Here is a 16,890-nt window from a genome sequence, read left to right as displayed (position 1 = left end):
AAAATTCAAAATATCTAGTTATAACTACTCTATGTATGTGGGGAATATTTTTTATATCAGTATTTGAAAAACATAAAAGTAGGGTACAGTTTTAATTTTTTTTTTAATTGGTCTAAGGGTGTTTCATATTTGTTAAATCATTTTTTAATGAATTAATTATATTAGGTATTTAATTGTGCTAATCACAACATATTGTAGATTCTAGCTTTGTGTCTAATTGTGAAGCTGGTATGCCAGTATATAATGTCAGAGGTCAATAGAATGGTTAAAACAAGTTCATACAGCGGCAAATTATTCATATATATTGAGTTAAAAGAATGGATTATGAATATGTATGCCTGTAAATCTTATTTTAATGAGCTCAGTTATTCTTCATGTAATTGACTTTAAGTGGAGCTCATAATCTCCACTGACTTTACTGCAGTCTTCCAAAGTCAAGGTCACTATAACAAACCATTTGATTAACAAATACCTCTCCATCTACACTGTCTATTTTATTGGCTCAGTGCAGGACCTTTTTTAAAGGATCACTAAACACAAAAAGTAGTTGCCTTTATGTTGCCATTAACAGAGTTGTAAATGTTACCTGCAAAATTAGTAACATATCTGTTTATCCTGCAGCTCTATGCTGTCAGCTATTTCAGAATAATAAGATGTCCCAGATGCTGTCCCAATGTCATTTAATTGAGTTGTTGGCCAGGAGAAGTCCTCTATGGTTCATGCCAGGCCAGGGATTGGGGTTTAGCTATGGGAGGGTGGATAATAAACTGGGTTTGAGCTTCTCTTTTGGTCATTATGTTGAAAGGGAAGTCAATATTTTGCTTTTCAGCAGAGCTGAACAACAGAAAGTGTTGAACATGTCCATGAATGATATATCTAGGTTATGGTGTAGTATGTAGTAGCTGGTTACTTTTCATTGTACTTGTTTTGTCATCTTGAAGTTGTTCCAGCACTCATCAGAGTAGCTTCCTCAGTTAAAAAAGAGTGTTGGAAACATTTACCATTTACAAGAAATATTGCTTAATGTAACTACCGCAGTGTCAAAAAAGTGTCAAGGTGTGAACATGGTATTTTCACAACTCTTACACAATGTTCACAATTTTGCGGACCATGGAGAAAAGCTTGTGGTACCACTCCAAGCTGGGAAGGAAATATGGTCACCTCACCAGCATAGGAAAGAGGGAGCAGCATGCTAAAGCTGTTCCAGCAACTCCAGTACCTCCAGTACAATGAAAGGAAAAGATGCCGCTCACACCAGTCCAGAGTGTTAAATGTCAAAGTTGGCCTCAGCCACCACACCAGCATGGCCAGAGCGGTGGCTGAAGTCATCCTACACATTTGATACTCTGGGCTGGTGTGAGCAACGTCCATTCCTTTCACTGTACTGATGTTCACAATTTTGACACATCAACCCAAGTCTTGAAAAATCAGCAACAGCATTTACACATTTTCTAACACCATGATAATTGGTGATCTGGGATGTCCACGTCGCTTTAAATGTTGAGCAATGTTTCCAACATTCATTGGAAATGACAAAGCCACACAAATGAGCAGTGAAATGTCTTCAGCATTACAAACAAGTCCTGTTGTATGTGACTATACACTACTAGGTACACGCTTTTAACATCTTGACATTTGTTCAACAATTTTTAGAACTAGTGGTAATATGAACTAATACTGTTTGCATTCTGAATGATGAGTTGTAACTAAGAGAGCTTTAGGGCACTGAAGCAAAATATATCTAGAGTCTCCACATCAGTACAATTGAATTTTAATTCTGTTTAATAAAACTTGAAAGCAGTTCTAATCCTTATAAAAAGAAAAACAGCATGTGCAGTCTCCTACTTTCCACTTGAAAAAAAATAAAAATAAAATACATTTAATTTTTTTGTGTTTCCTTCATGAAGAAAATATTAATGAAGTGCACCCCGAGTCTAAAAGTTAATAAAATTTTGGATGGAAGGGGAAGATATTAGGACCCCTATCAGGTATCTTTTTTGCTGCCTGTCCTAGGGAGTTTCCCCTTCACTTCCTATCCTGGAGACAGAACAGGAAATGAGAGAAAATCTCCCCAAAGTGAATAGAAAACCAATCTTAAAGAGATGTCAAAAGAACAGGTGTCACTTCCCCTCTTTATTCTAAATTTTAAAAATGCCTTTATGTACACTTTAATAAGCCTAACAGACCCATATAATAAAAAAGCAGGTTATGGTTTAACAAATCCTCTGTTAACTGGGACATAATTTACATTTGGGCCCCTGACACTATGGGGTTTATTTACTAAAGCTGGAGAGTCCAAAATCAGACTCTCTTCTGCATAGAAACCAATCAGCTTCCAGGTTTCATTGCCAAAGCTTCATTGAACAAGTTGAGGTTAGAAGCTGATTGGTTTCTATGCAGAAGGGAGTCTGATTTTGGACTCTCCAGCTTTAGTAAATAAACCCCCATGGGCCTGGAGACTAGTGCATCCTGTGCAGGTAAGTTCTATATTGGGCAGAGCCTTCCCTCTGACGACACTACTCTACTGGAAGCTGTGAACTTCAATGCCATTTGGTGATTATATTGAATGTTTTTTAGTTATTCATGCTTGTAAGTGCGATTTGAAGCTATTAAATAGTGTTTTAATCATCTAAACTATGAGAGGTGTATTTTCTGTTCCTATGCAACTGTACTTGGTGTTTAACTGAGGAACAGTGGTCTGAATTACCAGTGGCTGGATACATGTAGAGGTTTCGGTTTTTGGCTTAACAATCAAAGCGCTTACTGAACCACTCTGCATAATGGGATCAGAACGTCTGGTAAGCCCGTATATTGCATATATAGTGGTGTTGGGAGTCACTGGTGACGTTAAGAAGACCACTCAGTTTGGACTGCACACCTTCATGGGGACTATTATATAATTCACTTTCCTGGATTTGCAACTTTTTGGTTTTCACACTGGACTATTGGTTCCATTTTTAATGCAGTTTAAAACCAATTTTCCCATATATTTTTTGCACTTTATTGGTAATTTGTCTTATATTTTTGCACTCTATTTTTAATATACTATTAAGATTTTTGGATTATATGCCAAATTTAAATAATTTTTAATTCAACTCATTAGTTTGTACATAAAGAATAGTGCAACACATATTTGACATTCTATCTTCAATAATATGCTGGCTGGGGAAGCTTTACTGGGTGGCTTCTTGCTGGGTGGGTGTGAGAGGTTTTGCAATGTGACCAAGTCACTGCCGACTGCACAGAATGTATTAGCTACAGTACATTGGGCTGGAGCTAAATGAACAAGTAGAATATTAGTCTTCCCCATGCTTCTTTAGGACCCTGCTGATGAAGTGAGTTAATCAGTCATTGTCATTGTGATGAGTGAAAGTTCTGCTTGGATGAGAGCAATGGATGTTACCTCGTATTCCTGTACTAGGATCTTGAAGTTCTAATGCCATGTAATGGAGCTGTTTCTTTGATGTAGGGCTGATAGGGATATTTACATAAGTTGCTGTCTCACTGCGAGGTCGGTCAGAAACCAGTGGCTCGGCTGGATAACCTGCTGCCCCTGCTGACCAGATGAAGCAGATATATTCTGATTAATTCATGCTCATGGCATTCTATTTCAGCTCAGATCTGTGAATGTTAGCCAAGAGAAACATTGCAGCACAGGCTGCCGAAAAAAAAATATCGACTTAAATATACCACTGTGCCTGTGTAAGCTATAAATTAGGTTATGCCCTCATGATACCATTTGAAATATGAAATCTGTTAGAAAACAAAAGTCTTTTTAATGTGTCTTACAATTAGAAAATATTTGCTGTAAATCTGGATAAGATACCTACCAACTATCTTTGATAAGCACCCATGGTCATCATTCTACAGTGTGTGGAGTAGATTTCAGATGACAGTTCTATGTCCAGACTTGCTCACCTGGCTGTTTATGCTTCCATCTACTCTGCCTACAACAGATCTCAACTATCATTTCATCCAATGTTTAAATCAGTGCAAGATTCCGCAGCTTGTACAATTTTATTTACTATAAAATACTAAAACTAAAACTATTAGAAGATAAAAGAAACCTTTTCTGGGCAATGAAAAAAAGGAATACAGAAACACCTGAAGTCATTTACCAAAACCCTATACCTTAATCCCCTTTTGACTAGAAGATATATAACCTGTTATTCAAATTTAAGTTAGTGTGTGGAGGGGGGATAACTGTGGCAGGTAGAAGTGCTGATACTGAGCGTATGCCTACAGCTTCCTCCCAGAAAGTGCTGATACCGAGAGTATACCTACAGCAGGCTCACAAACCTTCCTATCATGGCTAAATCTTGGGCCGTTTCAACAAGCAAAAAGTCAGCAATTTTTGCTGGTATGTAACTATGCTGGGCGGCTTAAAAAAATCAATAGGTGAGCACAGAAAGTAAGATGGGGCAGGCAATTTATCAAGAAATGCTGATGCTTAACCTTTTAGAATAGCCTGACATTGGCCATGATAGGAAGATGTTGGAGAGCAAGGTGCCCACACTATATCTGCAGCAGTTTTTAATCTTTTTCCCCCATTACAGTCTTTTTAAATACTAGAACCGTACACACATCTTTGTATTTGGTGGCCTCTTCCAATGCACAACCATAAGTCTATCAACAGCTGATCAACTTCACTGGGAAATCAGTACTCTCTACCTAATCTCTTGAACTGAGCAAAGAAGTTATTCTAATAAATATTATGGGAGTGGAAGGAATTCTTGTGTCTCTTGAACAATTTCTGATTATTCAGTTTTAAACACAGAAAGTCTTTAATCAAACTGATTTTACATATAGTATTGGAGGCCAAACTCCAATTTGTACAATATTTTAATATCCCTAACCCCAATTACATGCAGCTTTTGCACCTTCTTCCTGGCAATGTCCGCTCAGCCAAATAGTTGCTGCCTCACTTCCAAGTTGCATGACCCACAGCACCATTCAATCCAGACATTAGTGCACAGGCAGTTATGGCTCCACTCCCTGTAGCTACAGGGTTCACAGGGGTTGCAATTGCAAACCCGCCCCTGCTCTAGGGGGCCCATGTGGCCCCCGTTACATTATTCCCTGTCACACTGGGGTTTATTTGCTAAAGCTAGAGAGTGCAAAATCAGAGTCATGTCTGCATAGAAACTAATCAGCTTCTAACCTCAGCTTGTTCAGTTAAGCTTTGGTAATAAAGCCTGGAAGCTGATTGGTTTCTATGCCTGATTTTGCACTCTCTGGGTTTAGTAAATAAATCCCAGGGTGTCACTGGGGAAAAGTAAACTCAAAGGGCCTGGGCCAGCTGGGACTGGGTGCTGTGGCGAGGGATGGACTACAATTGCCATGATGCTTTGTGTCGGTGTAAAGTCATGGGATGCAATGTGGGGCTCCTGGGAGGCCCGGGCCCTCTGAGTTTACTTTTCCCCAGTGACACAGTGTGAAAGGATAGATTGAATGGAGAGCAACGTCTGGAGTTCAGGAAGTAAGGAGACCTGTGGGCAGCAGAGGGAGGGAGACTTATGCAGACTCTCATTTCCACTAAACGCTGTAGAAGGGGAGCTACCTGAGGACTGCAGAGGAAATGCATGGCGATTATTCAGTGACTGTGTATGTTGACCAGTGCTGCAAGTGCTTATTGCATGTGCATGGCAGCACTGCCTCTGGCTGCCTCACAGAGCCCTCAGAGCTGAAGGAGACTTCTGGAGATATGTAACAGTTCTATGCTGGGGGAGGGGGGCTGGAAGGGAGTTGAGTCTGTGCTAAGGTGTGTGTGGAGGCTGAGGGACCAAGGAAGGGCGGTCTATACTAAGAGAAGGCCTGTATTGAGGATGGTCTATACTGAGGCTTTGGGTTGGTAGGGGGTTCTGTACTAAGGGAGTTGGGTGTGTAATGAGGGGGAGCTATGCTTAGTGGAGAGGGGGCTCTGTACTGATGGGAGACAATATTTAATGGAGAGGGGGGTCTGTACTAAGGGAGAGGGGTCTATACTTAGTAGAGAGGGGGGTCTGTACTGAGGGAGAGGGGTCTATACTTAGTGGAGAGGGGGGTCTGTACTGAGGGAGAGGGGTCTATACTTAGTGAAGAGGGGGGTCTGTACTGAGGGAGAGGGGTCTATACTTAGTAGAGAGGGGGGTCTGTACTGAGGGAGAGGGGTCTATACTTAGTAGAGAGGGTGGTCTGTACTGAGGGAGAGGGGTCTATACTTAGTGGAGAGGGGGGTCTGTACTGAGGGAGAGGGGTCTATTCTTAGTGGAGAGGGGGGTCTGTACTGAGGGAGAGGCTTCTATACTTAGTGGAGAGGGGGGTCTGTACTGAGGGAGAGGGGTCTATACTTAGTGGAGAGGGGGGTCTGTACTGAGGGAGAGGGGTCTATACTTAGTGGAGAGGGGGGTCTGTACTGAGGGAGAGGCTTCTATACTTCGTGGAGAGGGGGGTCTGTACTGAGGGAGAGGGGTCTATACTTAGTGGAGAGGGGGTCTGTACTGAGGGAGAGGGGTCTATACTTAGTGGAGAGGGGGTTTGTACTGAGGGAAAGGGGTCTATACTTAGTGGAGAGGGGGTCTGTACTGAGGGAGAGGGGTCTATACCTAGTGGAGAGGGGGGTCTGTACTGAGGGAGAGGGGTCTATACGTATTGGAGAGGGGGGTCTGTACTGAGGGAGAGGGTGGGTCTATACTTAGTGGAGAGGGGGGTCTGTACTGAGGGAGAGGCTTCTATACTTAGTGGAGAGGGGTCTGTACTGAGGGAGAGGGGTCTATACTTAGTGGAGAGGGGGTCTGTACTGAGGGAGAGGGGTCTATACTTAGTGGAGAGGGGTTCTGTACTGAGGGAAAGGGGTCTATACTTAGTGGAGAGGGGGTCTGTACTGAGGGAAAGGGGTCTATACTTAGTGGAGAGGGGGTCTGTACTGAGGGAGAGGGGTCTATACCTAGTGGAGAGGGGGGTCTATACCTAGTGGAGAGGGGGGTCTGTACTGAGGGAGAGGGGTCTATACGTATTGGAGAGGGGGGTCTGTACTGAGGGAGAGGGGTCTATACTTAGTGGAGAGGGGGGTCTGTACTGAGGGAGAGGCTTCTATACTTAGTGGAGAGGGGGGTCTGTACTGAGGGAGAGGGGTCTATACTTAGTGGAGAGGGGGGTCTGTACTGAGGGAGAGGCTTCTATACTTAGTGGAGAGGGGGGTCTGTACTGAGGGAGAGGGGTCTATACTTAGTGGAGAGGGGGGTCTGTACTGAGGGAGAGGGGTCTATACTTAGTGGAGAGGGGGGTCTGTACTGAAGGAGAGGGTGGGTCTATACTTAGTTGAAAGGGTTGTCTGTGCTGAGCAAGGGGGTCTACACTGAGGGGGGATCTATACTTAGTGTAGAGAGGGATCTATACTTAGTGGGAGGGGGGTCTTGGTGAAGAGAGGGTTTGTACTTTGTGGAGAAGACGGTCTATACTGAGATGGTAGGTTGATAGGGTCTGTCTCTGCAAACTCTGCATACAGGTATGCCAAAATTTGGATAGTTTCTCCAAAATCTTTTGAATGACCTTCTCAATATGTAATAAAGCTCTGAATTAACTATTTAGCCTCTTGGAGTATCTTTTTGCGCATGGTGGAAGTGGTGACTGGTGGGTAGTAGTTAAGGGCCCCAGGTCAACTTTTTCATGGCCCCCCCAAGCTTTAAGTTACGCCTTTGTCTGAACCTGACACTTTTTTCAGAAATGTAAGGTGTTAGAGGTCACATAAAATCTGACAGTTTCTGTATCAACATTCATACATAAATATATTAAACACTTCAGGAGATTGTTATCTGAGGTGATGATAGAATAGTGGGAGGACAATATTTTAAAGCATATTCCTTCTTTCTTTTCTAGTAATTGCCTCCTCTCACATACACGAAAATTACACTAATAATCCTCATTTTGTCTACAGTAGCAGCTAACATAAAAACAATTTACCTATCAAAAATATATAAATGTTAAATTTCTTTCAATTCCTGTAAAGGTGCAGGGGTTTTTTTTCACACATTAATTTGGGATTGTTAAATTATCTGACATAAAATGCTTAGTTTGTTTCTTTTGTGTATAGTTTCCTAAGGTTGTACAGTGTGTGCAATTACCTAACCTTCATCTACACTTGCTGCTAACATAAACCTATTTTAGCAGTGTGGGTGGTATGGATACATTATAACAAAACAGCTGAAATACTTTCCTGGAGAAAATGCAACCCTTCCGCTCACTTCTGTCCTGGTCAAATGTCTAAAGGCTTAGGTACATGGTCTGTTTGGTTGTCTGATCTCTGCTGAAGGGTACTATTAGTGTCTAATTTTGCTGAACCTCTCTTTAAGTTCACTTGACTAAGTGGTGAGGTATGACTATGGGTCCACTTTAAGAGCAACATAAAACACCTTTTTCTGGAGACAACCTATTCATATGTTCCCCATGAACAATGGTACTAAATGTGACATTAAACTCTGGTTTCAAAAACTTTACTATCCATGTATGCATTCTTAACTCCAAAAATACAAAAGGGATAACAGGCGCATGGTGTGGCAGTCCATGTATGTTTGATGAGTTAACTCTGCAGAAGGGAAAACAAAGAAACACAGTGCCTCTAAGTGTGTACTGTGAAGGTATTTAATAGAAAGATAAGTAGTAACTCACATCTTAGAATTTAAAAACAGGTTCATGGGTAAGAGGGTGAGATGTCTGTAGCCAGATGTTGTTGTGTGTCTGATCCAGAGAGGAGATCGATTGAGTCCGTCAGCAGGTGGTGCTGTGCATGTGCAACATAAATGGTAAGCCTGGTGGAATCTCCAAGGTGTCTGCCAGCATATGGTGCTGTGCATATGCAGCATGGATGGTGGAGCCAGGCAGAGTCTCCAAGATGTCCGGGATCAGCACATGTGGCATCTGACGTAATCAAAATGTGAAGCGTTTCTGAGCAGAGGCGGACTGACAACTCATGGGGCCCCCGGCAATAGGGGATCATGGGGCCCCTGTGTCCTTGCCCAAACTCAAAAAAGCCTATGAAAAAGGTACCAGGGGCATCATGGGCCCCTACTGACCCCGGGCCCACGGTTTACAAATGGTCAGTCCGCCCCTGATTCTGAGTATGTGCAGGACGAGATGAGTCCAGGCGCGTTCTTTCATCAGGCACCATCTGCTGGCAGACACCTTGGAGATTCCACCAGGCTTACCATCCATGTTGAACATGCACAGCACCACCTGCAGATGGACTCAATTGATCTCCTCTCTGGATCAGACACACAACATCATCTGGCTACAGACGTCTCACCCTCTTACCCATGAGCCTGTTTTTAAATTCTAAGATGTGAGTTACTACTTATCTTTCTATTAAATACCTTCACAGTACACACTTAGAGGCACTGTGTTTCTTTGTTTTCCTTTCTGCAGAGTTAACTCATCAAACATACCATCTTTTCCTATGTGTCCATGTACACATCTTTGTTTACATTCATTTACAGGCATTTGAGTTTACAGTAATTTTTTTGAACGCAGAAAACTGACGTTCAGCAGTTTATTTTATCAGCGTTTCAAATGCAAAATGCTTGTAAACGCTACAAATCGCGTTTATAAACATTTGCATTTGAAATTTTTTTTAACTCTTCCAGTTCCCAATGCTGTCCAGAGCCTTTTTTCATCATGAAAAATTAATGCAAAGCGTTTTCAAGGTACTCAAATGGACAAAACACTGAACACAGGATGTTCCTAGCAAGCTTGCCACACATTGTAATGACCAATTCACATCTCAGACCTCTCCCACCCTTGGAAACAAAATATATGTTATTGACCATTCACACCTCAAATTCCCCATGAAGACCCCCTGCCAGGTGGCTTTAATGACTCCCTCCACCAGACACCTTTCCCACCCTTGGAAACAAAAGAAATGTTAATGAGCAATTCACACCTAAGCTAATTTAAACACATACTGCTGTCTCTGCTTCTACTCTCTGTATTTCTCTGAAACAGTCTGAAATAGTTAATAATTTACCACTTTTCAGTACATTCTGGGCATTTGGGAGGTTCTCCTGTGCTAATCTTTAAAAAACGCTTCTAAACGCAAACACACATAAACGCGTTATGCAAACGCGGCTAAACAGACTTTTTTAACCTAAATTTTCCAGCAGTCAGATTTCATTGTGCAGAAGTGTCCCGTGTATATGGGGCCTAAGGCTTATTAAAGATGGCAACAAGCAGAGAACCATAACCCCTATAGAATTAATTATTTTTAAGAATATGACCAGAGGCGTAGCTTGAAGCTTGTGGGCCCCGTTGCAGAAGTTGACCTGCCCCCCCCCCCCCACTACCACTACCACGCACAGCTTCCACCCCGTGCCAAGATACTCCCACCATGTGGCAAAATACTTTAAGTGTCTAAAGAGTTAAGCAGGTGACAGATGAAAGAAAATTACTTGATTACTATTGTGTTCTGCCACCCAGTGGGGAGCCTTGCTGGCCCGGCAGAACACAATGCTCACTGCTGATGGCTATAGCTGCTGGCAGTAATTGCACGTAAAAAAAACCTGACAGGCTGTTTATACTGAAGTTGATCAATGGATTGATGAAAGAAAACTCTTCCTTTGCACACTGCTCCCTTCTTTGCACATTACCCCCAACCTGTACACACTGCCCACTCCTGTGCACATTGCTTCCTTACCTGAACACACTGCCCCCCTTCACACGTCACCCCTCTCCCTGTGCATATTACCTCTTCCCTGTACACACTGCCCCCTCCTGTACATATTACCCCTTCCCTGTACATATTACCCCTTCCCTGTACACACTGCCCCCTTCTGTACATATTATCCTCTCCTTCATATATTACTCTCCCCCCTACATATTCCCCCCTCCTATACAAATTAATCCCTCCCTGTACACAATGCCCCCCGTGCATATTACCCCCTCCCATACATATTGCCCTCTTCTGTACATATTACCCCCACCCTGTACACACTGCCCCCTCCCGTACATATTACCCCTTCCCTGTACACACTGCCCCCTTCTGTACATATTATCCCCTCCTGTACACAATGCCCCCTCTCTATACATATTACCCCCTCCTGTACATATTACCCCCTCCCTGTACACAATGCCCTCTCTTGCAAACATTTACTCCCCCCCTGTACACTTTACCTACCCCCCAATGCATTGCCCCTCTCATGCCCCCTCACCTACACATTGCCTTCTTGCACACTGTTCCCAAAATTATGGCTGAGATTTTGCACTAAATACTGCTCTGGCTGGCAAGGGATAACGCTGATGCTATCTCACTGGGCTACACACCGAATATCCCTTCATTCAAAAAGGAAGCTGTGAGTCTGGCTCTCTCTGCTGACATTCCTGAAATCCTGGACTAATGTGCCAACCTGTCAGCTCCCCAAAGTACACAGCAAGGAGGGCAGAGCATAGCAATGCTACCGAGTCCTTCAAGAAGCCCTGACAGAGTAGTAGAGAGTGCTGATTGGAGGTTTCTCAGAAAGATGTCTGTTGGTTACCTGGGGCATTCACAGTAGTAGTGATCTGACTATCGGTTACACAGAGTGGCTTCAAGTTCAATGGAGAATCACTGTACTGGACCTGCAGTGGCCACCCGGCCACCTGGAGTAAGGGCAGGATCACATGTGCGACCCCTGCGACCCCTGAAGCTACGCCAATGGATATGACTTTTATAAAGTGAGTTCTGATTTTGCATCACATTTGCTTCCCAATTCAATAATCCTATTTCTGTTTCCATCTTGCCTCTCCAATAACGCCTGCTGCCTTACCCATTCTGATAAGGGTGCCGCAAGGGGTTATTTACAGTCCTAGTATAATCTACAGATTATTCAGAAATTGTAATGGTGCATATCAGTTTTGTACATAAAATATCTTCCTCCATGAAGCTGTAAGTGGCAAGTACACTTTAATCTTGGTTTATAAAGCTTGCTTTTACGCAATATTCTGCAACATCTTGCAACATCTTCTTCACAATAAACACATTTCTTCTTACATTTAGTCTAGGTCAGGGGTCTCCAAATTATGGTTTGCATACCAAATTCAGCCCCCTGCATTTTATCTAAACCTCTGATGCAAGGTGGAACTCTGATGTATGGGGGAGACTATGATGTAATGGGGATTCCATTGTAAGGGGGGCTTTGATGGGGACTTTAGTTAATTTAAATTTGATGCATTCGTTTATAAAATTATTTTTTCCACCTGCAAATATATGAAAAATATACAATGTGGCCCTTGTACAGAAAAAGTTTAGAGACTCCTGGTCTAGGTCATTAAATACTCTGATGTATGGGGGAGACTATGATGTAATGGGGATTCCATTGTAAGGGGGGCTTTGATGAGGACTTTAGTTCATTTAAATTTGATGCATTCGTTTATAAAATTATTTTTTCCGCCTGCAAATATATGAAAAATATACAATGTGGCCCTTGTACAGAAAAAGTTTAGAGACTCCTGGTCTAGGTCATTAAATACTGCTTTACACTTCTTTGGTCTGTAACAACTACGGGTGTGATAGGAAGATAGATTTATGTGGCACCATTTCATTCACTTAGCTGTTCCAAAACATTTCATTGAACCCTGACCATACATAATAATTCATGCTGTACTGTCTCACATATATTCTAAAATGGACTCTTGGCTTGAGTGGACTGAGTTCTGAGAAGCTCTCAATTTGGCTCCTGACACCATGTAAACATCTTCTGTTTTAAGGTAAAACAGTACTTTCAGTGGCAAAGTTAAAGGCTAAAATACGGTCAAAGTTTAACCAGTTGTGCACACTGAACACTAAGAACTTAATTGCTTCCGGTCCGCCCTATAGCAGAAGTAGTGCTACAGGGTGGCACGGGTGCGCAAAATCATGTATATATACAGTATGTTATGACTTTCAGCTTTGACTTTTCTCTTTAATCAGTTGCCGACCAGCCACAGTACATATACTGCAGCAGGGTGGCACCGCTGTGCAAAATCAGGTATACTGTATATACATGATTTTGCATTTCGGGTAGGGGGCGAGCGTGAGGTGCGCGACCACCCTACCCGCGCTGTCGATTGCAGCCGCGGGTGTCAATCACCAGGTCCTGGCCAGTGATTACCAGTCGGAGCCCGGCGATTACCCGCAATCACTGACAGGGAGCAGTCTGCAGTGTTTACACTGCAGCTCTCCTCCCTGTCAGTTTGAGCGCATTGGTCCGGAAAGCTGAGAACAGCTTTCCGGATCAGTGTGTTACTGTGAAGTACACACCCCCCACCCCTAGTGAAACACTCCCCTCACACAGTTAACCCTTTGATTGCCTCCAAATGTTAACCACTTCCTCCCCAGTGCCATTAGTACAGTGTCAGTGTTTTTTTTTTTGCACTGATCACTGAATTGGTGTCACTGGGGATGTCAGTGACCCTAAGTCAGTTCCCCCCCAGTGTTAGATTGTCAGCTGCAGTCCCGCCATAAGTCTATGATAGCCACCATAAGTCGCTGATCGACGCATTCTGATCCTTTAGAATCGCTTTAAGTAATGATATAGTTGTCATCAATTCAGTAGGACCATAGCTGATCTAAAAATTGTTCTGGTCAATAATTGATATGCAGGAGCAAAGTCTGAAGTGGTTAAGGCAGAGATCAGCAACTCATCAATCATGGATAGGTGACGGGTAGATTGTGTCCCTTGGTTGCAAACCCCAAAACTTGGAAAGGAGGGGCTGATGGGGTGGCGTTTAGTGGAAGCAATGGCTGTATTTCCCTCTCTGCAGCAGCTGAATATCTGCAATGTCCGCTTCATCTCCTCTCGCTCTCACTGACATTCAGGTAGGAATGCAGAGAGGGAAATACAGCCATTGGTTTCACCTCCTCTCCAGATTCCTCTTCCTGCTGTCCTGTGTGGTCCTTTGCCCCCCCCCAGAGCTGCTGGGTTCCCCTCCTCACCTTTCCCACTGAATGCTTTTAGGATGCTCAATCAGCAGTGAATATGTAATTTATTGACCCCTTCCTTTTCTGAATGAACACTGTTAGTGATCAGTACAATTACTGACAGTGTTCATTCACAAATGAAGCATAGTAAATGGTGTTTACTATGCTTCAGTTTATGAATGAACAGCAAGTCTTTCAGCACTGTAAGGGATTTCCGGTGAAACGAATTGTGAATAGAAATGCACATGCGCATAGAAACATTTGGAGAAGGATGACCGGTTGTGCACATGTGCACGGAAATGCGCGATCGCGCACATGCACACGCACGGTGAAGATTGGCGCCAGATGGACTATTTAACCACTTCCCCAGTTATAAGAGGGTGTGCACACTTATGCAACCACATTATTTTTGTTTTTTTTACTTGTATATAAACGGCCGGACAGTGGCAGTGCAGGGTCGGGTGGGCGTTTATAAACGGCCTCCCGACACCCTGCTTATGCGCGCTCCCTCGGATCCGGTGCCCGCTGTGTCCTCTGGACACAGTAAAACACAGATCGTCGGACGGGACCTCTGTATGAGGTCCCAATCATGTGATCACTGATTGGCCAATCAGTGATCACATGCAAAGTAGTAAGCAAGATGTCACTTGTGACATCATTGCTTACTACGTGTGAAATCTGTGAATGATCACAGAGGTCACATGGTACAAGCCTATTCACAACATCCTTGTACCATGTGACAAGCTGTGACCAATCACAGCTCACTCAGTACTTCTCAATGAGTGCAAGAATGCAGCCAGAGAGAAGGAGAAATGATTGCTTTTACATCCTATATGGGTGTAAAAGCAATCAGCATAAAAAAAAAAAAAAAAAAAAATCTTCATCACCCCCCACAAGTAGTACAGTGTCACCATGGTGACACTGTACTGCTAGGGTGAGAGTATGTAAAAAATAAAAATAAAAATAAAAAAATAATAATATAAAATAATAAAATAAAAATGTAAAAAAAAATGTTTAAAAATTATAATTTTTGGTTATAAACTAATTTGGATTTTTTTTTTACTAAAAAGATAACAGAATAAATTTTGGCCAAGATTTATGATGAAATATTATTTATTTGCAAAATCTTATAAAAAAAACACTTTTTTTCAAAATGTTTGGACTTTTTCATTTATATAGCACAAAAAAATAAAAATCCCAGCAGTGAATAAATACCACCAAAATAAAGCTTTATCTGTCTCAAAAAAAATGGTAAAAAATTAATTTGGGTACAGTGTTGCATGACCGCGCAATTGTCATTCAAAGTGTGATAGCACTGAAAGCTGAAAATTGCCCTGGTCAGGAAGGGGGTAAAAGTGTCCGGTCTGAAAGTGGTTAAAGGGTGTCCCTGCCCATGTTGAGTGCTGACTGGTCTTCAGCTCCCCCGTGTCCTGCTTGTTTCTGTGTGATTCCCTTGTTGCTGACCCGGCTTGTTCCTCACCTGACTCTGATTGCTCTCCTGATTGATACTGGTTCCTGACTTCAGCTCTGCTCCTGACTTTGGCTTTGCTTCGGATTCTGTACCTTACTGTCTGCCTGTTGATGACCCTGGCTATTCCTATGACATTGCTCCTGTCTCTCACCCTCGCTTCCTGCCTTGCTCTGGTGCACACCTGGCAATCTACAAAACCAGCTCTGCATGTTACCACTGTGCCTGGATCAGAGGATCATCAGTCTTCCAAGGTCATCATCTGCAAGAGTTGCAAACAACAATTACTGGAGATCTTGTTCCCCTGGGTCCTAGACTCCCTCTGTTCCAACTCCAGTGGGGTCAGGGCTGGTGACACAAATGAGGCCGAACTCGTCATTTCAGTCTCCCATCAGGTACGTGACAAGCACAGAGCACTTCCCATTCATTCACTGTGCAGTGCAGCTGAGACTGCAGAGAAAGGGGCTGGGGAATCTTTGTCCTTAGTACCTTGTTTAGACCCCTGATATTTCACCAACCCCCCCCCCCCCCCCAACGAGGCTCCTATAAAAATTGTAAAATAAAACTCTAAAGAATTTCTTTAAAAAATTTTTAGAAAATAAGTAAAAATAAATAATACAAATAAAATGCTACTGACACCAACCACTGCCCTACTGACTGACACTGTCAACACATCATCCACTGCCCTATTGACACCATACACTGACCTGCTGACACCATCGACTTCTCCTCCACTGACTGCCTACTGTTAAGGTAGGCTAAGTTTACATTTTTACAGTGACATTTGTTTTATTATATTTTTCTAAGCTTACCTTACTATTTAGTTAGGCCTTGCTAATTAATTTCTTATTTTTATCTCTTTAAAGTTGTTCAGTTAGATCTCCACCTCTCAAAGGTCCCTAAGTTAAGGATTAGGGTTTTGGGGTATTTGCATTATAAGTAATAAGTTTAATGTTGGGATTCAGGTTAAGGGTTCAGTTTATGGTTAGTTAAAGGTTTAAAGTTATAGTTAGGGTGAGGATTACACTTTTGGCATGTTTGGGTTACTATTAAGAGTTAATTTAAAATTAAATGTTCATTTTAAGAGTTAGGGTATGCTAGGAATTACCATTCTGCTTCAAAGAACAAGGCTTATTCTTCTATAACCTTTAGGGGGCTAGACAGATCTGCTCCTATGGGGTTGATATACTAAAGTCAAATAGGCCGCTCACTTTGCAAGGGAAGTTTTACTTTGCAAGGGAATTTCCTCCAGAGCTTACTGAATGTGATGAAGTTTCTATTTGCAAAGAATACCCTATCACACGCAAGGCTAATAAAAAACAAAACAGCATCTTTGTTTGCACATGACAGGTTACCCTTAATGTAGCTCCAGACTCTAACATGTATATAACATACCCACATTTAGCATTAACTCTTAACCTAATCCAACCCCTAAATGCATCCCCAACCCCTTAATCTTTTCCTAAAGGTGGACCTAAGGTCCCCTCTTTCTACTCCTATAATATAAACAGCAGTTACC

The 16,890-nt window shown here is 42.5% G+C and overlaps 1 protein-coding gene across 3 annotated transcripts in view; it reads right to left on the bottom strand.

Moving 5' to 3' along the window:
• DOK7 (docking protein 7) overlaps positions 1-16,890 on the bottom strand; it is a 229,599-nt gene that overhangs the window by 11,903 nt on the left and 200,806 nt on the right. Inside the window, exon 10 of one of the 3 annotated variants that reach the window (XM_089691563.1) lies at positions 3,404-3,556. The exons of 1 other annotated variant lie outside the window; for it this stretch is intronic. In XM_089691563.1, the coding sequence (XP_089547689.1) occupies positions 3,404-3,556 (153 nt within the window). The remainder of the gene's footprint in view (positions 1-3,403; positions 3,557-16,890) is intronic. One more of the 3 variants, XM_089691564.1, reaches the window with a different exon arrangement.

The sequence above is a fragment of the Staurois parvus genome, unplaced genomic scaffold, assembly GCF_062004578.1.
Source record: "Staurois parvus isolate SC_StPar_1 unplaced genomic scaffold, SC_StPar_1.0 ptg000564l, whole genome shotgun sequence".
NCBI classification, from domain to species: domain Eukaryota; kingdom Metazoa; phylum Chordata; class Amphibia; order Anura; family Ranidae; genus Staurois; species Staurois parvus.
The sequence above is the reverse complement of the archived record's forward strand: the minus strand, read 5'-3'. Positions and strand labels throughout refer to the sequence as shown.